At 52.2% G+C, this 23,506-nt stretch overlaps 1 protein-coding gene and 1 long non-coding RNA gene across 2 annotated transcripts; both read right to left on the reverse strand.

Annotated features, from left to right (window-relative positions):
- Window positions 1-324: 324 nt before the first annotated feature.
- On the reverse strand, window positions 325-1,174 carry LOC117869814. Its single transcript, XR_004643857.1, has 3 exons — window positions 1,149-1,174; window positions 872-982; window positions 325-585 (listed from the first exon to the last, which is right to left on the reverse strand). It is a non-coding gene; the product is annotated as an uncharacterized LOC117869814 (long non-coding RNA).
- Window positions 1,175-5,332: 4,158 nt separating this feature from the next.
- LOC117869900 (phospholipase A2 inhibitor and Ly6/PLAUR domain-containing protein-like) lies at window positions 5,333-8,881 on the reverse strand. Its single transcript, XM_034757003.1, has 4 exons — window positions 8,763-8,881; window positions 7,911-8,062; window positions 7,064-7,207; window positions 5,333-5,647 (listed from the first exon to the last, which is right to left on the reverse strand). The coding sequence occupies exons 1-4, from the start codon at window positions 8,879-8,881 to the stop codon at window positions 5,409-5,411; spliced, it is 654 nt and encodes a 217-aa protein (XP_034612894.1). The 3' UTR covers window positions 5,333-5,408.
- Window positions 8,882-23,506: the final 14,625 nt, after the last annotated feature.

The raw sequence follows: 23,506 nt of genomic DNA on the forward strand, positions 1-23,506 counted from the left end.
TGAAGGGGGCCACTTAGGGATTTGGGACAAAAATAATCTGTCAGGGATGGTACTTGATCCTGCTGTGATGGCAGGGGACTGGATTCAACTCAATGACCTTTCAAGGTCTCTTCCAGCTCTATGAGATAGGATATCCCTATATTATTAGTCTCACCATACAGGTGGGGAACTGGGATGCAAAGATGCTGAATGATTCCCCCAGAGTCTGGGGCAGAGGAAGACGCTGAAATCCAGCCGCACGTTAGCACCGCAAGGCCAAACCGTCCGACCTCCCGTTGGGAACCCCAATGAACCTAGAACAGCTCGAAAGAGATTTGCACTGGATGTTTATTGTTTGTAAAAAGTGGCTTTTTCTGCCTCTCCGAAACAGCTGTGGGTCGGGAGTGAGGGGCACCAGCAGAGCTGGGAGGGGGGAGCCTGGCGCTGGGGTAGCCAGGGGCTGTGGGTCGGGAGTGAAGGGCACCGGCAAATCTCAGGCAGGCTGAGTTCCTGGCACTTGCAGCTGGCCCTGCCCAAGGGGCAGGTTCTTCTACTTTGGAACGATCTCTGTTCTCTCCCCGGGGGGTTCGATCAGGTTGCTGGTACCTGGGGAGATGTGAGAGAGGCTGGGTTTGGGTCCTGATTCCCAGGTCCGCTCTAACCCACCAGACCCCCTCTGTTCCCAGTGCTGGGGATAGAACCCAGGAGTCCTAGTCCCCAGCTCCCCGCCTGCTTTCACCCACTTGACCCCATTGCCCCATCCAGAGCTGGGGAGAGAACCGAGGAGTCCTTGCCCCCAGTTCCCCCTGCTCTAACCACTAGACCTCACTCCTCTCCCAGAGCTAGACCCCAGGAGTCCTGGCTGCCCTCATGGGGAAGCTCCCGGCTGTACCTGAGCCGCGACGTCTCTTACACACGATAAAAGTCACCAGCAGGGCCACACACACCAGAACTGCCAACGGCACGCCCACGACGACAGCCAGGAACCAGGGGACTGGTCGGGCTGGGGAGAGAGAGGGAACCTGTAATAACCAGCCCCCACGCCCCACCCCAGAGGTTGCTGCATCTTGGTGCCAGGTGAGGGGTCCCTGCATAACCAGCCCCCACGCCCCACCCCAGAGGTGGCTGCACCTCAGCCTCTCTCATGCCAGCAGGCGGGTGGCACTGACCGGAGAAGGAGACGCTCATGGAGACGGCCTGGTTTTACCCGGGACCCTGTACAGTCAGGGTGTAGCTGCCGGCGTCGGTGCCCCTGAGCCCTGTGATGTGCAGGGAACAGCTGGGCCCCACCGTCTCCCGCCCCGTGTGGGCCGGGCCGTAGAATTTCTGGGGGGTGGCGGACGGGGCGTAGCTGAGGATCCAGTTTGCGGCGATGCCGGCTTCTGCCCCTCGGTACCAGCTGCAGACCAGGAGGGTCTGGTCGATGCCCACCACGACCAGGGTCATGTCCCCGCCCACGTCAAGGGTCGCCGTTTCCCGCCTGATGGTGAGTCCGTCCCGGGCTTGCGCCGGCTGGAGGGAGGAGCTCAGGGCGGAGGCTGGGGGGATGGAAGAGGGTGTTATTAACTGGTGCCCCTCACTCCCGACCCACAGCCCCCTGCTAGCCCAGCCCTGGGCTCCCCCCCACTCCAGTTCTGCCAGTGCCCCTCACTCCCGACCCACAGCCCCCTGCTAGCCCAGCCCTGCCCCCCCCACCCCAGCTCTGCCAGTGCCCCTCACTCCCGACCCACAGCCCCCTGCTAGCCAAGCCCTGCCCCCCACCCCAGCTCTGCCAGTGCCCCTCACTCCCGACCCACTACCCACCCCGCACCTGCCAGGATTAGAACCAGCCATGCGCTGTATGGGCCGGGTAGGTTCCGGCTCGTGGGGAGAGTCCCCATGTCCTGTCACCCAGCGGCTCCGGGCGTCCAGTCGCAGCCTGCACGGTGTGGGCTTTCGGGGGGGTTCCTCATTCCACGTCGGCCAGGGGGAGCGGGGCGGGGCTGTGGCTGCCCAGCGGGGGGGGAGCCATTGCACAAGCCCCCCCATGAGGTCCCCACTTCCCCTTCTGCTTCCTCTGCTGAGGCTGGGGGTGTTGAGTCCCGGGGGGAGGGGCTGCCGGGCATGAACCTGTCTCCCCACCTCCCTGCCCCCCCATGGGGTCATGGCCCCCTCCCCTCTGGGCGTCATAACCCCACTGTGCACCTTCCTGGGCCCCCTCCTTCCCTGCTCCCGGGAGCCAAGACCTCATCTTCTCCCCCCTGCCTCTTGGGGGTCACGGGCACATCTCCCCCCTTCTCAGTGGAGCACAGTCCCGCTTGCCCCCGCTGGTGTCATCGCCTCGTTTCCCCTCCCCCCATCGGTCACAGTCCCCCCTCCTCTTGGGGTCACGACCCCATCTCTGCCCTCCTCAGAGGAGGGGATCTGGGCCCCATCTCTCCCCTTGCCCACGTCCATTGGAGGGGGTCACTGCTACCCACCTATGACCCCACCTCCTTCCCTGGGGTTCTGAATCCCTCGCTTCAATTGGGAGTGAACTGCTCCCCCTTTCCCGTTTCTCTCCCGAGAGCCATTAGGACGTTGGCTCTGACCTGGCCAGGGGGGGCTCTGCCCTGTGTCATCTGCAATGGAAATGGTCTTCCAGCAACGACCCCTCCAGACGGCCACGTTCACACGGGCCCCTCCTCTCCCTGCCAGAGCCTGGGAGGGGGACCCCAGCAGCCCCATCCCTGCTGTCCCCCCACCAGCACTAACAGGGGGCCCAGCAGGCTGGCGGGGACAATGGGGCAAACGGGAACATTATGTAGAGCCGGACAAGCTGTCGTGGGAGCAACCCAAGGGGTTCAGGCCCCGCGGAGGAACAGTGTGTGCGGGAAAGCCCCGGCTGTGCAAAAAGGAGAAATGTCAGGCGGCCGTTGGGTGGCAGACGCTGCCAGGCCCTGAACAGGAACCTGGCCCGGGCTGGGATGGGGAGTTCGACTGTTCAGCGCCAGGCAACCGCAGGGGAAGGGGAAACGCAGCCACCGGGCCACGGGGAGGGGGACGGATGTTGCGAAAAGGGGAGAGAAAGCGGAGATCAGGCCAGCGGCAGGAGAAAGAGCCGTAGGAATTGGGGCTCGGTTCCGTGGAGTCTCAGGTGGATGTGGGTGGGGGAGAACCAGGAAAACACGCTGGGAAAGGCAGCAGAACAAGGAGTAATGGTCTCAAGTTGCAGTGTGGGAGGTCTAGGTTGGATATTAGGAAAAACTTTTTCACCAGGAGGGTGGTGAAGCACTAGAATGGGGTTCCCTAGGGAGGTGGTGGAATCTCCTTCCTTAGAGGTTTTTCAGGCCCGGCTTGACAAAGCCCTGGCTGGGATGATTTAGTTGGGGATTGGTGCTGCTTTGAGCAGGGGGTTGGACTAGATACCTCCTGAGGTCCCTTCCAACCCGGATATTCTCTGAGTCTATGAACATGAGCCAGGGGCTGGGGCCACGGCGCTGCAGCCAACGGGCGAGTCTCTGGACCCGCTTTGTTTAAACCTGACGAGGGGCCGAGGGAATTTCGCAGCTGAAGGGGAAGAGCCGTGTGCTGACCCAGGATTAGCCAGGAGAGGGAGGCTGCTCCAAGGGGGATGCCAGGCCAAGAGGACGAACCGACCCGCGGGAACATCCCCAGAGCCTCTGAACACAGCCCAGGGGGAACCCTCGGGGGGAGGGAGTGAAATAACGGACTGGGTGCGGTGCCCTGAGAGTCAGCGGGGGTTTCCTTGGCACCCCAGCCCTTGTCTGGCCCCTTTCCCAGGCAACCGCTAGGGGGTCTCTGAGCCAAACCGAGGGTTCCCCGCCAGCCGAACCGAGGGCCCCGCACCAGCCGAATCGAGGGTCCCCCGCCAGCCGAAGCTGGTTCCACGCCGGGTCACTGGCTTGGGACAGCCAACGTGCGAACTGCGGGGGAACAGGGACCGTGGAGCGGAAGCAGCCGCCGGGCTCTGACACACAGGCTGGTTTGTCGTGGATTCATCGACTCCCCGGCCAGGCAGGACCATTGGGCCCATTGACCCCCGATAACCACGAGTGCCCCCAAATTCTGCTGCCACAGCTGCCCTACCCACACTTTCTTTATTGGCAATAACGTGGATAAATGAGCATCCCCTTTCAGGTGTGCAGAGATGCTGGGTTTACGGCAGGACTCCTGGGTTCTCTCCCTAGCTCTGGGAGGGAAGTGGGGACTAGTGGTTAGAGCAGGGGGGGCCTGGGAGCCAGGACTCCGGGGTTCTCTCCCCAGCTCTGGGAGGGGAGTGGGGACTAGTGGTTAGAGCAGGGGGGGCCTGGGAGCCAGGACTCCGGGGTTCTCTCCCCAGCTCTGGGAGGGGAGTGGGGGCTAGTGGTTACAGCAGGGGGGGCCTGGGAGCCAGGACTCCTGGGTGCCATTCTTAGTTCTTAGGCCACACCCTGACACCACACGGGGCTCAGTGCAGTTGGCAGTTGTGCAGTCGCCCGGTTTCACACGATGACTGGCAGCTTCCCCAATCCCCCGGCAGCCCCCACACTGCGGTGTCCCCCAGCGTGCACAGTGAGTCCGGCCTTGCCACCTCGGTGAACGGAAGCGCTTGGCTCCCGTGCAATGGACATGCTTAGATGTGCCTGTGTCCTGGATTGGGCAGCATCGGGCGGGTGTCACCAGGTGGCGCTGTTACACTTAGTCTGGGCAGGACTTTTCTGATTGTGCGAGCAAGTTGTGACTCGCAGGGAGACGTGCTGGGGTTTTGCTAGTTCTGGGGTGGGGGAATTGTGCAAGGTTTTTGTGTGGAGGGAGGTGTGCAAGAGCAGGTGTGTTTGCTGTGCCCTGCAGCCTCTGATTGGAGTCAGTTCTGGAGGCAGAGTTGCTCCCTGAAGCACTGGTGTTTGGCAGAGACACATGAAAGCGGAGCAGACACGGTCAGCGCTGGTACACACAAACACACGCGCATGCAGGGACGCTCCTGGGCGATTCCATCTCTGATCATGCTTTATTCAGAGCCGTTTGAAACGCACAGGGGGACTCGGACCATTTCTGGAATCTCCGGGGAGCTGGGAGCCAGGACTCCTGGGTTCTATCCCCAGCTCTGGGAGGGAAGTGGGGTCTAGTGGTTAGCATGGTGGGGCTGGGAGCCAGGACTCCTGGGTTCTATTCCCTCGCAGGGATCTTTGAAAGGCTGGGGGAGAAGCTGTGAGGGGATATTAATAATACACAGCATTTTGCTCCAAACCCAACGGAATTAGCAGAGAGTCTCCTCTTGGCTGTATCAGACTCTGTTTCAAGTCCCTGCCCATCCAGGGATCCCAAAGACCTTTGCAAGGGCAGCTCGCCATTGTTATCCCCCTTACAGAGAGGGGGAAACTGAGGCAGTCGGGACAAAAAAGGCCGAGTGCATCGGTTATACTATGACACCAATGGCCTGGGGAGTGGCCAGTCATGCAGATGGGGCATTAGCAGAGGCATAGCCCCAGAAGGGCAGGGAGGAAAAGGGGGACCCGGGGGACGATGCCGCCCAGGGTGAAGGGACCCCAGGCCAGAGTCCGGGCGGCGCTGCTGGTCTGCGCTTTGGGCGCTGGGCTGCATTGGACATTGGTCAGTTTGTAGGTGAACACCCCCGATTCCAGCGTCTTGATGCCGCAGGCCGCCCGGGTAGCGCAGCCCCGGCCTGCAAACGGGATCGCGACACCACCTGTGTAGGGAAACCAGAGCAGATCAGACACGGCATGGCCTAATCCCCTTCTGTGATGCCATGATCGGGCCCCGGCTGGTTCTCCAGGTAAAATAAACCTCGGGAGGTTGGGGGAACCCCACTCTTCTTCCAGCGCGGTCCCCAAGATGCACCCATGTTTCTTTGCAAGATGCCCTGGCCTCTGAATCATTATCATTGGCCTAGCAAAGGGAGGTCCTGTCCGCCATGTGACAGCATCTCTGCTATGGGGGGCACATGGGGGGGTACCCTGCTATGGGGGGCACATGGAGTAAGGGAGTGCAATGTTCTCATCCTAAGAGGCAATGAAGCGGCTGACCCTCCGGACAGATGTTTCACTAATCAGACAAGCTTGCAGTCCATTTTTTTCATGCAACATCTTCCCAAGGTGGCTGTGGCAAGCAGCAGGAGAAATTGGTCTCTGCATGAATCTCTGACTCCAAAAATATTCCCTGAGAACCCTTGGAGTTTGAACAGAAATTAAGGGGACAACCTGCATGCCGTTTTCACCCACCTCTGTTCCAGGACTGGTGGAAACAGTGTAAACAAGTAACCTCCCCTAAGGAAATACTAGACTTTGCCCCACGGATTTCTCTTCCAGTGGGAAACTGACCTACAAGGCACCAGAATTCTGCTGCTACTTGGCAAAGGGTGGAAAATATTGTTACCCCTTATGACCAGAGCGGATCACCAAAAATTTGAGATCTTGAGGGTCATTCCCATTAGGAAGATAAATTGGCATTGGAAACAGGGCTATCTTTGATGGAATCCTGCGTAGCTACAAACAATGTATTTGCCCACCATCCAAAGCCCCTTTCCAGTCACTTTTCTGCCCAAAAGCTCTGTCTTAGCTTTTCCCAAGGCCACATTCCCAGTCCTTGTTCTATCTCTGTCCTGGGCTATTCTGCCCCTGCTCCCTGGTCTTCTGCTTCTCTCCCATGGACCCACCCTCGCCAAGCCTAGGTTTGGAAAACTTCACAACCCACATGGCTTAGCTTCTGCTCAGTCTTGCCATGTTTGAAATATGCAAAGGGTCACCAAGTCTTGCTGGAATGTCCAGTGGGGGCTGGGAGCCAGGACTCTGGGGTTTGCTCTCCAGCTCTGTGAAGGGAGTGGAGTCTAGTAGTTAGAGCAGGGGAGACTGGGATCCAGGACTCCTGGGTTCACTCCTGGGCTCCGGGAAGGGTGTGGGGTCTAGTGGTTAGAGCAGGGGGGCTGGGAGCCAGGGCATAGCATGATCATGCAGCTCTTTGTTTTGAGTGATGGCCTTTATGGTTTCAGCTGTTACTAAGCAAAGGGGTGTTTCCTGGCTCCCCAGCTCAGCCAGCACGGACGAGCCCCAGGACACCCCCCAGCTCCCCGGGGATTTAACCCGCCCCAGAGTGAAGGAAGCCGCACCTTGCGCGAGCATCCCGACGACAACAGCACATTGGTCAGCACCTCCAGTGCAGCGCAAGCTCTCGTTGCTCTCATAGCTCTCAAAGCCCGGGGCGTAGCAGGCCGGGCATTGCAGGCCATTGCGGATGTTGCTGATAGCCTGCCCTGAAAGGCAGACAGGGAAAGAACCATTTGCTCCAGGAAGAAACCATGGCAGGAGAACGTAGGACAGGCAGGACCCTCCCAGGTCATCAACCCAGCACTTGGACCCGCTCAGGCAGCTAGCATGGTTATTTGCCCCCACTCCTCCAACGGGCAGCTGTCCCACCACCCCTCTCCTCTGGCCGTTAGAAACATCCTGACTTCCAGCCTCGGTCGCTTCCTGGCCTGTGTGTTCCCACGCCCGCGTCTTCCACCAACTTTGAACATTCTTATCCCTCAGGGCTGCTTCCCCCCATTGTGTTCTGGGGCACATGCTGGACCACTCAGGGCTTGTGTCTGCCTTGCTCTGCGTGCATTTGCTCCTTTCAAGAGACAAAACCCAGCAGTTTCCAGTAGCCCTGCTCTGCACCTGGCCCAGTTTGAATTCATCTGCCTTGAATTTGGGGGACCACAGCTGGACACAGTGTGCAAGGAAAGGTCTTACCAGGACAAAGGCTTTAAAACTTCCCTCTCTCCCCTGGACATGTCTCATCCACACTTGCTTCCCATGACAAATAACTTCCCCCCCAAACTGCCCGCTTGCCCCAGGGTCCTCGGAAATCTGGCTTTTCCCCGAGGCCAGGAATAGCAGCTCCTTGGAGGTTTGGGGTTTGACCCAGAGGCTTCCCTGCGGCCACAAATCCGACCCGCCGCCAGTGATACATACTGATGGGCATTAAATGGGCGTTGCAGTCGTTGGTCTTGCAAATTTCCGACCTGATCTCCACGGTCAGTGTGGCCCCGAAGTAAAAAGCCAGGAAGCCCGTGAGGCTCTGGCGGGAGTCGGCGCAGGACTGGTACGTGCCTCCATTCCACATGCTAGACTGAAAGGCTGCAGAGCGAGAAGAGGACGTCACACGCCGGTTACACCGACAGAGCCACCGCAGTGTCACGGCCCCCGTTAAATATTGGTACGAGCAGATCCTTAGAGCAGACCCCCACCCCACCTCATAACCATCACCAGGCGCCTCTGTAGGACCACAGGGCTGGAAGCAGCGGAGGGTTCGTCCCATGGTGTCCTCCCTTCTAGGCTAAATTCCAGCACCCAGACTGGTGTTGCCACCCAAAACAATGGGGGGGGTGGCAACATCCCACTGGGTGGGGGCAGCTGTCCCTGGATCATCACACTGAGTGGGGCAGGCACTTCCCTTTGGCTGTCATATTGTCCCTGGGGACAAGAAACTTAGTCCCCAGGCCTGGAGAGCCCCTCGCTGCCAGTGGGCTCCCTGCAATCACCTGGCGAGCACCCCATGCCGCCACTAGTTGGAAGGGATCTCATCCAGTCCAGCGCCCGGCACTGAGGGCGGACCAAGGCAACCTAGACCAGCCCTTACAGGTGTTCATCCAACCTGATCAGAAAACCTCCGCTGACAGGGACCCCACCCCCTCCTGCTGGGAGTAGCTGGTTGGCTGCCTTTGGCTGCATTCAGACACACGATGGCTAGGAAGCCACCTGGGAAAAGTATCTGAGAGCAGGGTTCCCACCACACCCCGCAGCTGCCGCGAAAGCCGACGGGACTCACCGAGCGTGTTGTGTTCTTGAACGATGATGCAGGCGTCCTGGGGAGAGGAGCAGATCTGGGGGAGGTTGTGGAAACAGCTTTCTCCAGATTTGCAATAGAAACAGGTCAGAGGCATCCCTGAAAAGAGAGCTGGGGTCGGGGGAGAAACTCATCTTTGTACCCACTACCAACTTCCAGCTTCCCGATTTCCAAATCCTTCCCGGGCCCTGTCCAGGCTACAGCTGTTATAACAGCACCGCTAATGGTGCTGCCAGAGCATAGATGCTTCCCACACTGGAAGAAGGAGCTGTGATGAAGTGGCCATGTTCTGCATATTTTTATGAAGCTGTTTCATGCCTCGGTTTCCCCTGGACTTGGCATTACTACCCGGTGGCCCAGGGGAAAGGGTTGAGTGTGCAAAAGCCCTTGGAAGTGTGCAATAGCCCCGCTCACCTACAGCCACCCTCACTCAAGGGGACGCTATTCCACCCCAGGGCTGAGGAGCAGATCAAACCACCAAGGGGCTGTGACGTCTTCTGCGTTCACCCGATAATTGCCCATAAACGTTACCCTGCCGGGTCCCAACGGCGGCAGAAAATTTCCCATCCTGGCCATTCGTGGATGGAAAATGGACCTTGGCAAAGGGCTGAATATTCCGACGTCACCACCCGATTGCCTGGGGGCCCAGATGACCCAGAAACTGAGGCGAGCGGCAGACAGGAAAGCAGAGGATGTAGTAGTTCTTACAAAACAGGGGTGCATCAACACAGCTTTCACCATCATCTCCAGCTGTTTGCTTCGGGCCCATTTCCCTGTGAGTTCTCCATGCGCAGGTCTCTTCACAGAGGCTCTGAGCGGTGCCCGCACGTGGCCTCGGGGGTCTGAACCCAAGAGTTAGAATGTGGACAGGACTAGAAGAAAATGAAATGGGTTAAGACCAGTAGACAACACTCCAGGATGGCCAGACAGCGTCAGAGCAAAGATTTCTCCAGCCCAGAGTCCTGTCTCTGACAGACGCCAACGCCAGGCGCCCCAGAGGGAATGAAGAGAACAGGGCGATTAGCGAGTGATCCACCCCTCAGCCACTCCCAGCTTCTGTCAAACAGAGGCTATGGGGCACCGAGAGCAGCGGGCTGGTCCCTCACCACGCTGGCTAATAGCCATCGGTGGACCTCTCCTCCAGGATCTGATCTAATTCTCTTCTGAACCCAGTTATACTTCTGGGTTTCACAACATCCCCTGGTGGGGGCGCCCTTTAGGGAGCACGGGGGGGGGATTCTGCTCCCCCCCCCCCAAGTTTTCTACCTCAGCAGGGTGCAAACAGGAAAATGAACCCCTGCCTCGCGCTCTCCCCGGAGGAACCCGCAGCCCGTAGCTGGGCTCTGAGTGGGACGTGGCTGCTGGCTGACAGGGCTGTCCCCCGGGAGCTGCACCTACAGCTCCCCCCAGCTCCCCCTCTTGACGCCGGGCTGTGGGATGTAAATCCCCGGCTGTGTGGGCTGCTCCGTGGCCGGGGAGGGGGGAACTGTCTGCGTGGCTTTGTCCGCCCCCACCCTGAGCAGAGCGGGTATAACGAGATCCCCACATGCCCCCTCCGGCTGGGCGTCTGAGAGCCTGGGCACCCATTAGCCCCCCTGCCAGCCCCCGCAGCCAGCAGCAGCGCTCGCAGCCCCGGCACCAGCGGGCACTCAAAGCCCTTCCTGTGGGGAAATAGCTCCTCGGTCCCCGCGGGTGGGATGGGAGCCAGGGGAGGGCAGGTCCTGGGCAGCCTTGGCCCAGAGAAGGGACCTGGTGAGAGCTGAGCTCCAGGAGTCTCCCCCACAAAGCCGGGCAGTTTTATTTCCAGTGTCACCGTCGGTGCTGCCCTGAGACGTTTCAGTCGCTCCTGATGGAAACCAGAGGGTGTTATTGTCTGTACCTCGGCGTCTCCATCAGCAAATACAAATGGGTTCTTTGTTCAGTTAGTCTATGGACCCTGGGACTTTTTCACAGTTCCTGGAGGGCTCTTAATTGTACCAGGTTGATGCAGCCTGGGAACAGGTCTCTTTCCCAACTTCCTTAGTATCTGAGTGTGCCCTAGATATGACATTGCTTAGAGGGCAAATTTGCTTGATAACATTTAAGACGTCTCGTGTCAGATTGTATTTTCCGTAAGGCACTTTGAGAATCACCCAGCTGGGTCACTGCAGGTCCATACTCCGGATTCCTATAGGACATTATAAAACTGAACAGCTTCCAGAGGCTAAAACCGGCTTTTAGATCAGTCCTTCGTAAATACAAGTTCAATTTATCAATTTGTTTTTACGTTTTGAATATTTACACCTTGAGTTCCTTGAACTGGAGGGTGTTTCATTTGTGCTGGGGAATTATCATAGATAAGGACTTTATTTCTAGTTACTGAGTAACTTAATAGGAAAAGAAAACACATCGCCATTGGAAAAAGGTGATAACATCTGTATTTACTGGAAACACACCTTCAGGTGTCCTAGAGCCGATGGGAAACCCATACTGGCCAATCTATTGTCATATTTTCTTTCCAATTCTCACTTTAAAAGCTTTTTGTCTTTTCTTTTTTTTAAACTAGTGCCAAATCAAATTTCTGCAACAATGTACTAGTTATTCCAATACTTTAGAAGAACGTTTGAGGGAAACTCAACTACTTTAAACTCAATTTTTTCAGGAGGAATGAGATACACAAATTAAGAGAGCGTATATTTGCTTGCTTATCGTTTTCCAAAAGACAATACAAATGAAAATAAACAAATGTGTGCGTGTCTATGGGTGATTGGTGGCACATGGTAAGGACAATGGTATGGAGCAAATATTCTGCATGAATTGTATTCACCAGTTAAAGTTATTAGCTCTTGTATCAAGGCTCCAAAACTGCTATAGGAAAGTAAATACCAAGTGATGCACATTGGAAAACATAATCCCAGTTCTACATACAAAATGATGGGGTCTAAATTAGCTGTTATGATTCAAGAGAGAGATCTTGGAGTCACTGTGGATAGTTCTCTGAAAACATCCACTCAATGTGCAGCGTCAGTTAAAACAGCGAACAGAATGTTGGGAATCCTTAGGAAAGGGAGAGATAACAAGGCAGAAAATATCCTATTGTCTCTACAAATCCATGGTGCGCCCACACCTTGAATACCGTGTGCAGATCTGGTCACCCCATCACAAAATATACATATATATACTGGAATTTAAAAGGTACAGAGAAGGGCAACAAACATGATGAGAGGGATGGAACGGCTGCTATATGAGGAGAGATTAAAAAGATTGGGACTGTTCATCTTGGAAAAGAGATGACTAAGGGGGATATGCTAGAGGTCTATAAAATGTTGCTGGGTGTGGAGACAGTGAATAAGGAAGTGTTATTCACTCCTTCTCATAAGATATCCAATGAAATTACTAGGCAGCAGGTTTAAAACCAATCAAAGGAAGTATTTTTGCACACAACCCAAAGTCACCCTGCAGAACTTGTTGCCAGGGGATGTTGTGAAGGTCAAGACTGTAACAGGGTTCAAAAAAGAACTAGATACGTCCTTGGAGCTAAATTCTATTAGCCAGGCTGGGCAGGGACGGTGTTCCTAGCTCTGTTTGCCAGGAGCTGGGAATGAGCAATGGGGGATGGATCACTGGATGATTCCCTGTTCTGTTCATTCCCTCGGAAGACAGGATACTGGGCTAGATGGACCTTTGGTCTGACCCAGTCTGGCCATTCTTATCTTCTTATGACCCCTCAAGGCTTGGGGTTGGGAATATCCTGCTGTATTATCTCCTGATTGTTCTAAATTTACACAAATGTAAACCACAGCTTTAGGGGGTTGTAGAGAGATTTTTCTTTCTTCGTATAGGAATTAGGCACAGTGCTCCCGTCAGCTAATTTCTAAGTTATCTGCCAAAAATCTGGAGTTGTCAAGTGCCTGAGGAGCTCCTGGAATGATGGTTAAAGTCGCGCGCCCCCAATCTGAAACAGCGTCCCTGCAGGGAGTTCCACAGGCTAGCTGTGCGCTGGGTGAGGTAGGGCTTCCTTGTGTCTGCCTAGCAATTTCATCGGGTGATGCCTGGTTCCTGTGTGATGAGAAGGAATAAATAATACTTCCCTAGTCACTTTCTCCACACCCGTCATGATCTTATAGACCTCTATCATATCCCCCCTTAGCCGTCTCTTCGCCAAGCTGAACAGTCTCAGTTTTATTAATCTTTCCTCGTACAGAAGCTGTTCCATCCCCCTAATCATTTCTACTGCTCTTTCTCTGCACCTTTCCCAATTCCAATGGATCATTTTTGAGACGGGGCGACCACATCTGCAGGCACTATTCAAGGAGTGGGCATCCCATGAATTTATACAGAGGCAACATGATTTCTTCTGTCTTATTGTCTATCCCTTTCTTAATGATACCCAATATTGTTAGTTTTTTTGACTGCCGCTGCATCCGATGAAGTGGGCTCTAGCCCACGAAAGCTTATGCCCAAATAAATTTGTGAGTCTCTAAGGTGCCACAAGGACTCCTCGTTGTTTTTGCTGATACAGACTAACAAGGCTTGTGCACTTTCTCTGCACCACTCATGATTTTACAGACCTCTCTCCTATTCCCCCTTAGCCGTCTCTTTTCCAAGCTGAAAAGTCCCAGTCTTATTAATCTCTCCAATATGGAAGCTGTTCCAGACCCCTAATTATTTTTGTTGTCCTTTTCTGCACCTTTTCCAATTCCAATATACCTTTTTGAGATGGGCGACCACCTCTGTACGCAGTATTCAAGAGGTGGGCGTACCATGGATCTATATGGCGGCAATATGATATTTTCGGTCTTATTATCTATCCCTTTCTTAAAGATTCCCAACATTCTGTTCACTTTTTTGACGGCCGCTGCACATTAAGTGGATGTTTTCAGAGAACTATCCACAATGACTCCAAGATCTCTTTCTTGAGTGGTAACAGCTAATTTAGACCTCATCATTTTATATGTATAGTTGGGATTATGCTTCCCAATGTGCATTACTTTGCATTTATCAACCTTGTGTTTCATCTGCCATTTGGTTGCCCAGTTGGGTGAGATCCCTCTGTAACTCTTCGCAGGCAGTTTTGGGCTTAATTCTCTTGAGTAATTTTGTAACATCTGCAAACTTGGTCACCTCATGGGTCTCCCCGTTTTTCCAGATCATTTATAACTAAATTGAACAGCACCAGTCCCAGTGCAGATTCCTGGGGGGCCCCGCGATTTTACCTCAGGCTCCAAGGTCCCCGATCGCTGCGTTAAGACTAATACAGCAGCGATTGTGGTTTTGTTTCACACAGCTAAGGAAGGAACAGTGGGTTTTTTGTCAATGCTGGAACTCTGAACACCCACTTTCTAGTCCCGGCTCAGCCCCAGACACCCGTCTGAGTCATTTCATCGCATTGTGCCTCAGTTTCCCCCATCTGTTAAGTGGAGAGACTGATCCTTCCTTGGTCTATCTAGAGTGCAAGTGTTTTGAAGGCAGAGACTGTCTGTCATGAGCTGCTTATGCAGCAGCTGATCTCGGTCAGGGTCTGCACAGCGCCTGGCACAACGGGGCCCTGATCTCGGCTAGGGTACTGAGCAGCACTCGGTATAACAGAGATCCCGATCTTCATCGGGGTCTGTGCAGCGCCTGGCACAGCAGTAACCCTGATCTTTGGGTAGATCGCACCTTTTCAGTACGCACATACAGCACCTGACACTCCTGGATGCAGATCTCTACCTGGAACCGCTGGCTGTTATCACAGAATTAAGAATAATAAACGTACCTTTGGTTGTCATGGCTTCAGTGGCTCCAGGCGCTTCCCTCTCTGAAGTCACAGTCACGAGCTGCGGGCACAGCTCCGACCCTTCCTTCCTTTATAGCAGAACCAAAGGCCGGTTCGGGAAGTGGCACAAGAAAGAACGCATAGCAGCGAAACCTCAGCATTCTGGTTCCTCTCGGCGCTGGCAGCGTAACTAAGAGAATCAAAATAGTGACTGAATTGTGTGGGGGAGCAGCTGATGCCCTGAGCAGCCCCACTGGAGACATGGGGCTGGGTGGGTCTGAAGACTGACAATGTTCCTGGCCTAATGCCTAGGGGAGAAGCTGAAGATGGGCTATAACTTGATTTTAGTTTGGCCTTTGAGCCCTGAATGACATTCCCATAAGCAAACTAGGGAGATGTGAGCTTAATGACATCACTACTAAGGGGTGCACAGGTGGTTGAAAGACCATCCTCAAAGAGTAGCTAATGGTCAAACTGGGAGGGCATCTAGTGGGGTTAGTCCTGGGCCAAGTACAATATTTGGATTAATCGTAGAATCTCAGGGTTGGAAGGGACCTCAGGAGGTCATCTAGTCCAATCCCCAGACAGATTTTTGCCCCAAATGGCCCCCTCAAGGATTGAACTCCCAACCCTGGGTTTAGCAGGCCAATGGTCAAACCTCTGAGTTATCCCTCCCCCCCCCAGATAACAGAGTGGGGTGCACAGGTCTGAAATCTGCAGCTGACACCACGACAGGAGGGGTTGCAAGCACTTTGGAGGGCAAGATGAGAGTTCAAAACAGCCTGGACAAATTGGAGAATTTGCTCCAATATCAACAAGAGGAAATTCAGAGCAAAATACGTCAATTAGGAAGGGAGGACCCAACGCACAGCTACAAACTGGGGGATCACTGTATGGTGGGAAGGATCTGGGGGTTGACGAGGATCCCAAATGGAACCTGAGTCACGAAGTGATGCAATTGAGACAAGGGCCAATTTTGTGCTGTAGGAAAGATGGGAAGAAACTGGAGAGAGCCCAGAGGAGAGGGTGGCACCGGGACCCCCATCACGCCAGGTGCTGCACAGACCCTGACCGACTAAGGGGACCCCCTTGTGCCAGGCAGGGCAGACACCCCGACAAAGGTCAAAACGCTCGTTGTGCCAAGACTGGGCACATGGAAGGCATCACACTTCAGGCCTGTAACAAAAGCCAGTGAGCAAGAGTGGACGGTAACCGGGCCCAGACGCAGACAGGTGGGGCTTTAATAAACGGTGTTTCCCTGACAGAGAGGCGCAGATGGAAACACAGAAAGGAAACTGAGGCCAAGACCTCTTGTGTTTGTCATGGGACAGGAAGCTGGGTCTGTTCTTGTCCTGTGACTCGGCTGGGAAGCCCGTCTAGCTTAGGTGTGATCTCCACAATCACTTAGTGCACCAGCCGTCACATGGACGCTGATACCGCGCCCTAAATGTTTCCTCGTGTGCTTTGATCTCCTCCCATCGCAAAGCAGCTATTCATGTCCACATAGACAAGTGCTGATCTCGGAGCAACGTGTCTTTCAGAGGAGAGACAGCGTCCGTGTCGGCTGTTCGTTGTTTGGAAATCTGTTTCTCTGTAGCTTTGTTCCATTTGCTAATAAACCGACTTGTTTTAAGAAGGCTCGTTATCAGGGCCGTCCTTAGGATTTATGGGGCCCTACTCAGTGTTATTAAGCTGGTGCCCCTTTGTCCAACGGCAGCCCGGGCTCGCATGTGGATAAGGGGGGTCTTCTGAAGGATTTATTTAAAAAACTGTATGTCTGAAGATCCAAGCATTTAAGGCTAAAGATGAATACTCAGATTGTGCATCTACAAATCTATGCAAGGATTTTTTAGAGATGTGATTTTATAATCTTCAGCAGCAAACTAACGAAATATTTTTAAAGCAAATTTTAAACTAAGGTCTTGTAGGCTAACAAGTTCTGAGTAAATATGACCATGATGCACAATTGTTGTCAGTAAATTCAGAAACTGACAGTGTACACTAGGGGTTTGGCAAATGCCTGTGAAATGGCTTCATCACCGCTTGACAGGTTTCAGAGTAGCAGCCGTGTTAGTCTGTATCCACAAAAAAAACAGGAGTCCTTGTGGCCTCTAGAGACTAACAAATTTATTAGAGCATCAGCTTTCGTGGGCATCCGAAGAAGTGGGCAGTAGCCCACGAAAGCTGATGCTCAAATAAATTTGTTAGTCTCTAAGGTGCCACACGTACTCCTGTTCTTATTACTGCTTGAATGGCTCTTTAGCAGTTTCAATGTTGTGCTGATAGGTCTGTCAGTCTGGAGGCTTTTCCCTTTTAAGTTCCTAGATCCCTTCCGGAGGAAGACTCACCAGGCTGCAGAAGCCAGCTGTGGTGGGAGCATGCAGGAAGGGTCAGAACAGGGATAGAAAGAGGCAGAAGGGTGGACACTAAGACCCAGAGGTGCCCCAAATTGCCTCTTTATGGGGAATTTGGACATTTTTATTTCTTTCCAAACCAGGACAAAAATCATTAATGTCAACATTTCCTGCAAGATGGGCATTGGGGGGGAACATTTGTTGTGGGTCGATCAGAGAATCTTGTTTGGATTTTGACATCTTAAAATATTTTTAAACAATTTTATAACAAAATAAATCAATTCACAGTGAAATGGAAAATCAAAATGTTCCCTCCCAAAGTTGAAGTTGCGACTGCATTGAAATGCTTGGGTTTGTTTTCTGTCTTTTACCACCTAAATGAAATTTCATCAGAGTTGAAAAAGTGCTATGGGAAATTTCGGTATTGCTGAAATGGTGCTTTCCAGCACAAGAACTTTCCCACCATCTCCAAAGAGCTGTCTACTTAGACCCGGCTAGGAATAAGTGGTCAGTACAGATAGGTGTTGTACCCACACTTGGTCTAAGAGTAGGAGAATTGCAAGATTCCACTGTGAGACAGGTAAAGGCATGAGACCAGAAACCAGGGGGAAGACCCCGGATCCCACTACTGACACCAATCTAAGTGGGAAGTGGTTGTCACTATGAGGGAGATATTAATGACTGCACACCGGATCTAGGTGAGATATTATACAAAGACCAGAAGAGAATCATTTCATACAGAGCTATAGTGGCTTCGGTGAAGCAGTGCATTTGCCCATGAAATATACACGCTCTCCAGCTCTCCTCCTAGCACCTCTGTTTTTCACACCGACTGAGTCAGACAGAAAGCAGGAAGTAGCAGGATGCGGTTTATTGAAAATATCAGGCACGCAACAGTGCTGCTAAGGAAAGTGAACGCAATGCCAGCAGACTAGAAGCCAGCACCCCATGGGGTATAGCTTTATGGATACCTGCCATCCCCTGCAGTCTCAAGAGATGAACTGCACAGCTGTTCTGCTCTGAAACACCAGTAACCAAATCACTCTGTAGCCCCTGAAGTCCAGACTGCTCACTTACAGAATCAGCATGGAGACATTCCTGTCTCAACACCATTGTCTTCCCAACAAGCTGGCCAAACCCAGCCACTTGGTTATGGGGCTGGTCCACTGTCTTAACAGCTCTTACTCCATCTGAGACCTTCCCAAAGCTATCCACACTGGATCTTTCAAAAGGAAAGTCAGTGGATCCATTCACAACAGACAATTTCTGGCTGTTAGGAACTGAAACTTCCTTGACCAAATCACTTTCACACCCTTCAGCTACAGAAAACTGCTTGCATGGAATACCATGAGGATTCCTTTCCCTAGGAGCTTCTCTAAGCAACAATTCACCCCTAACAGAAATTCTGCCCTTATCCTATTCACCTAGGGCTTGCTCTAAAGGAACACTTTCCTGAGCAACAACAGACTCACTCTGGGTCTCACTTACATCCAGGATCACCTTTGGCCCATCAGGCAGCTTCCTACACAATCCCCTTTCAGGCAAACTCATAGACTCACTAGATAAAAGGTTAGAGGGACTCTCTTTTCCTCTGCAACTTTCCTCCAGTTGTCAGGCTCAACACACACAAGTTTAGGAATCATTTCCTCCTTGTTGCAAGTTTCCACACCATCAGTAACACAATAAAATCACAGTAACACAATCAAATCACCTTTCTACTCTCCTTGTGCCCTGGCTAGGATATCACCCTGATCAGACAGAGATGCTACACCCTTTTCCAGCCACACGTTAGCAACAGGCAAAATACAAGCACCAGAATTGTCTGGTCTCTGGGATTTTGCTAAGACACTAACTGGATGCAACCTAGTTACAGTGCCATTCTCCTCAGCAGATGCAAACTTAGGACCATTCCCTTCCTGGCCGTTAGTTGAATCAGAACCAACTCTGAGACAACTGCATTACCCTCAACCATCAACGGCTGAAAGGCACCTTCTGTCCGCTTCACAGACAAAGAACTGGAGACACCTTCTCCTTTACCAGACACAGCTGGGGATCTCATTTCCCTTGTCCCAGCACACAGGGCTGTTCACAGACAACCGCTTGGAGACTGGGGTAGCTTCCTCCACAGGCAAGTCAATACCCCTGACAGACACAGGCACATTTCCTTCACTGTCACTATTCTCCACACAGGAAACAGATAAGGTATAGGGACACTCATCTTCCACTCTCCTTGCCTTCGCAAACTGCTGACTAGATAAACCCATCAGCTCACAAGACTGCCTAGGCTCATTCAAACTTTCCTTACCAGGCACATGGCCGCTCCCAACAGATACACTGCCGCTCTTCTCACCACACTGAGCTACTGCCAGCAAATCACAGTTACCTTTTCAGGTTCCCTTTTACAAGCTGTACGAGCCACCAATCCATCACCCATCCAAAATCTCCCCTTTCCTTCCTCAGCTAGGGCTTCCACCTGACCATCCACTTTACTCTGCTCCTGAGAAACATTGTCCTGCCCAATGAGATCTTTCTGTGCCTGACCTAACCTCAGATTTACTTCTGAGACATTAGACAGACATTCAGAACCTTCATTTACAGACAAATAGCTCTTCTCAGACAAACCTTTGGAGACACCATCCCCAGGTAAATCATTGCCCACAATAGACACAGGTTTAAGATCATTCCTGTCCTGTGACTGATTACCTGGACTGAACAAAGCTTTAACATCTTCCCCAGTCAAAAGATCCTTAGGCAATAACTTCCTTACCCCAGCTATAACTTCATGTTGAGTCCCATTCCATTCAAGGTGGATTCTGGCTAAAGGCACACGGACAGTAAACTCAGAGGACTACAACATTCACACTCTGATTTGGTCAGTAATCTTCCCCTTTGACAAGTTCTGCTTTAACCAGAGTGATGTTAGAACCTATCATTTTCCCCAAACAGCTTTCATCATTGACCTTTATACTCTCCATGAATTTTTCATCACCACTCCCATACAGAGCATTGGCACAATTTATGGGGTCACCTTCTACTGAACTCACAGGAACAGCATTTACATAAAAGGTGGCAGTGTTGGGGCACATGTGGTTACACCCAGACAACTGCTCAGTTATACAACATCTCAACATTGTTAGAAACTGGACTTTCAAGAGGATACAATTTCTGCTGTTCTTCCCTTGCGTTTTTGACTAGGAGCTGAAGTCTGGCCGTCTCCTGTTGCATTTGGCGGACCCTCTCCTCAGCAGCAGGGTAAGAGGCTTATTCCTTCACCCTCCCATTCCCTGGTCCTTCTCGCATGAACAGAGAGCAGCAATACCTGAAGTCCGAAGGTGCAAACAATTCGATGTTTATTGGGGTGAACTTCCAGCAAGCATGATTCCAGTTTCCTTCCTCAGTGTCCCCCTTCCCAGCTCTGACACCACAGAGCCTTGCCTGTGTCCCTGTTCCCATCCCCCCCTTAGCAAAACATGATCCCAATTCCCCCCACTTTACTTCCTGATTGACTGCAGCCTATATAGTAAAACTTGAGTTCTGCTCGGCTAGACCTTAACCAATCATTTTACTGAAATTTAACTAACCAGTCCTAACATATTATAACATGATTATCTAACCAATTATATCCCACCACCTTAATTGGTTTACACCCAACAAAATGAATTATACAGCAGACAGAAACAATCACGGAACCAGACAGAGATTGTACAGACAAACAATAGGGAAGTGGGGACTACAGTGATAGAACAAAAAAGAAATGAGGATTTCACATCCCAGCGATTGATAAGTGAGTTCTTGCCAGACAGGATGCTACCAAACTAAGTTTTCCTTAAGTCTTCTAGGCTCTTCCCTTTCTCTGGAGGTGATAGATCGGATCACCTTTTTAATGGCCCAAGACTGCCTTATTTCAGTGTGACTGGTGAGGACATGACTGTTCGTTTCCCATCTTACGACCGCCCCTGTTGTTTAGCCAGAGGCCTTGGCCTAAGAACAGGGTCTCAGACTGTCCTAGTGAGAGAAGGCCCAGACACAGGCAGACTGATTTTGATTCTTCTTTTGTACCTCTATAACTAGCTAAGTGACAAGAATACACCTACATTGTAAAAGAATAGGCCTTTGCAGACAGGCCAGAATATCTATATTCTAACAGCCAGCAGCTCACTACGCTCCCGACCACCCCTTCCTCTCTTATAGCAGCTTCTTTTTCTAATTCAGCATTTTGTTGCTTTCCCAGCCATCGAATGTCTGCTAGTCTCTGTTCATGCTCCGGTTGCAGTTTATTTGCTGCCTTTTGCCTTCTAATTGCCTCTTCACCTTCTGTAGCATCAGGGAAGGGCTGTGCTCCTGCCTTCTGATCACTGGCCATTAACAGATCTCTCAGTTCTTGATTTGTAGCTTTCTTTCTAAAGCTTATCCCCTTTTCCGAACACAAATCTTCCAGGGCTTTTTTGTCAGGCCCTCATATGCTCTTTGCTCACCCATTGCAACTGCTCACTAACCAACCAAACTCTCAATACCAAATTTCAAATTTGGATAGCGCGGGGTTCTGACCCAAAGCTTAATTGACTTAGGTCTGTGGATCCGGCCGACTACGCCACTGTAACGATGCTGGCTTTGGTGGGACCGAACTGAGAGTATCAATTCAGGACAAAGTGCTTAGAGCAGGGCAGTTACAGCCCAAGGCTGGGGTTCCTTTGCACACCAAGGCAAGGCAAACCTAACCAGCCAAACAGACAGGACTTCGGTCTCACCCCACTGGCTAAGCAGAAGTCATGCAAGCAATTCCCTTAGACACTCCAGTTTCCCAGTATCACCACCAGTGCCACTTGTTATGGGGATGAAAACCAATGCTCCTGTAAAAGAAAAAAGTTCTCCTCATCCCAAAGGACCAAGCCCCAGACCCAGGTCAATATACAAGTCAGATCTTACCCACAAATCATGCTGTTGCCAATCCTTTAGAATCTAAAATCTAAAGGTTTATTCATAAAAGGAAAATGATAGAGATGAGAGTTAGAATTGGTTACATGGAATCAATTACATGCAGAAATGGCAAAGTTCTTGGTTCAGGCTTGTAGCAGCGATGGAATAAACTGCAGGTTCAAATCAAGTCTCTGGAATACATCCCCCGCTGGGATGGGTCCTCAGTCCTTTGTTGAGAGCTTCAGTTTGTAGCAAAATCCCTCCAGGGGTCAGAAGAAGGATTGAAGACAAAATGGCTTGTGTTAGCCAGGTCAGGTTAGATGAGCGCAGCTGTCTCCCTGGCCATAAAATCTATGAAAATTGGAAGCTTGGGACAGTCCTTTCCAGTGTTGGAAGCAGACATTTCCTACAAAATTCCCCCCTGAAATTCTGCTCAACATCATCTCTTATTGGCCCTACTTCTGCTGGGGAGAGAGCTTGTCCAATCAAAACCAGGACTGAGGCGGCTACAGCTACGCTGCAGACAAAAACTCCGCAACGGTTTTCTGTCACCCAGGGGTGCCGACTTTCTCATTTCCTGGGGGAGTGCTTGACCCCTGCTCTGCCCCAGGCCCCACCTCAACTCCACCCCAAGGCCCCACCCCTGCCCTGCCTCTTCCTTTCCCTGCGCTGCCCCTCCTCTTCCTGCGCTTGGTCCACCCCCTCCTCCAGCACCTCCTGCATGCCACTGAACAGCTGATCATGGCGGTGGAAGGTGCTTGGGAGGAGGGGCAGAAGCTGATTGGTGGGCCCCGCTGGTGGTTTTCAGTCAATGTAAACAGCTACTGGAAAAGTCTGTTAACGTGTATGGGGATGGAGCGGAAATCTCCAGGGACATCTCCAGAAAACTCTCCTTCATGTACTCCCAATGCCTTTTCAAAAGGTTTCTGGGGAGGGCTGCCTTATCCCGTCCGCCATGGTAGGAAACTTTACCACGCCAAGCCAGTAGCACGTAGTCTGGAATCATTGCATAACAAAGCATGGCAGCGTATGGTCCCGGTGTTTGCTGGCATGCAGACAACATCCATTCCTTATCTCGCTTTGTTATCCTCAGGAGAGTGATATCATTCACGGTCACCTGGTTGAAAAAGGGTGATTTTATTAAGGGGACATTCAGAGGTGCCCGTTCCTGCTCGGCTGAACAGAAATGTTCCCCGCTGTTAGCCACGCGGTGGGGGGAGGGGTGAAGTGATCATCCCAGAGAATTGGGTGTGTGGGGGGGGAGGGGGACTAGTTGGGTTTGTGCTGCACGTTAACCCGGAAACCGCAGCCCCTCCTTTTACATTGCAAACCCATTTCAAATGGCCAACCCAACGGGTGCTTGGTATGGGAAATGAGGGCACTGCTGTTTGAAACCATTCCCACATGTTATGAAGATTAAAGAAGCCAAAAGACTGTAGCTTACCATGGCTGCCTGCAAGCCGAAATCTGTTGCCTGGCACTGCGTGAGTGATCTCTCACACCAAACCGGCAGGCCCTCAATAAAAGAGGAAAAATGCGACCTTGTAACGAAAGCACATGTGCTGTATAATGTGAACAGCAAGATTTAATGTGAAAGAGTGTACCCATTGTTCTCTAAAATGTGCCTTTTTAACTACCACCTCTCCCTTTTCCTCCACCAGCTGCAAATGTTTCTCCTTTGCAGAGGCTAGTGAAGATTAGAGGGAGAAAACGG

The sequence above is a fragment of the Trachemys scripta genome, chromosome 24 (genome assembly GCF_013100865.1).
Source record: "Trachemys scripta elegans isolate TJP31775 chromosome 24, CAS_Tse_1.0, whole genome shotgun sequence".
Lineage (NCBI taxonomy): Eukaryota > Metazoa > Chordata > Testudines > Emydidae > Trachemys > Trachemys scripta.

Bases quoted from the DNA above. Each gene is read 5' to 3' on its own strand.
- LOC117869900 (XM_034757003.1), bottom strand. From the start codon at position 8,881: ATGCCTCTGACCTGTTTCTATTGCAAATCTGGAGAAAGCTGTTTCCAC. The intron at 7,208-7,910 runs GTATGTATCACT...TCTGCCTTTCAG, and splicing joins CGCCCATTTAATGCCCATCA to GGCAGGCTATCAGCAACATC. The intron at 5,648-7,063 runs GTGCGGCTTCCT...TTCCCTACACAG, and splicing joins CGTCGGGATGCTCGCGCAAG to GTGGTGTCGCGATCCCGTTT.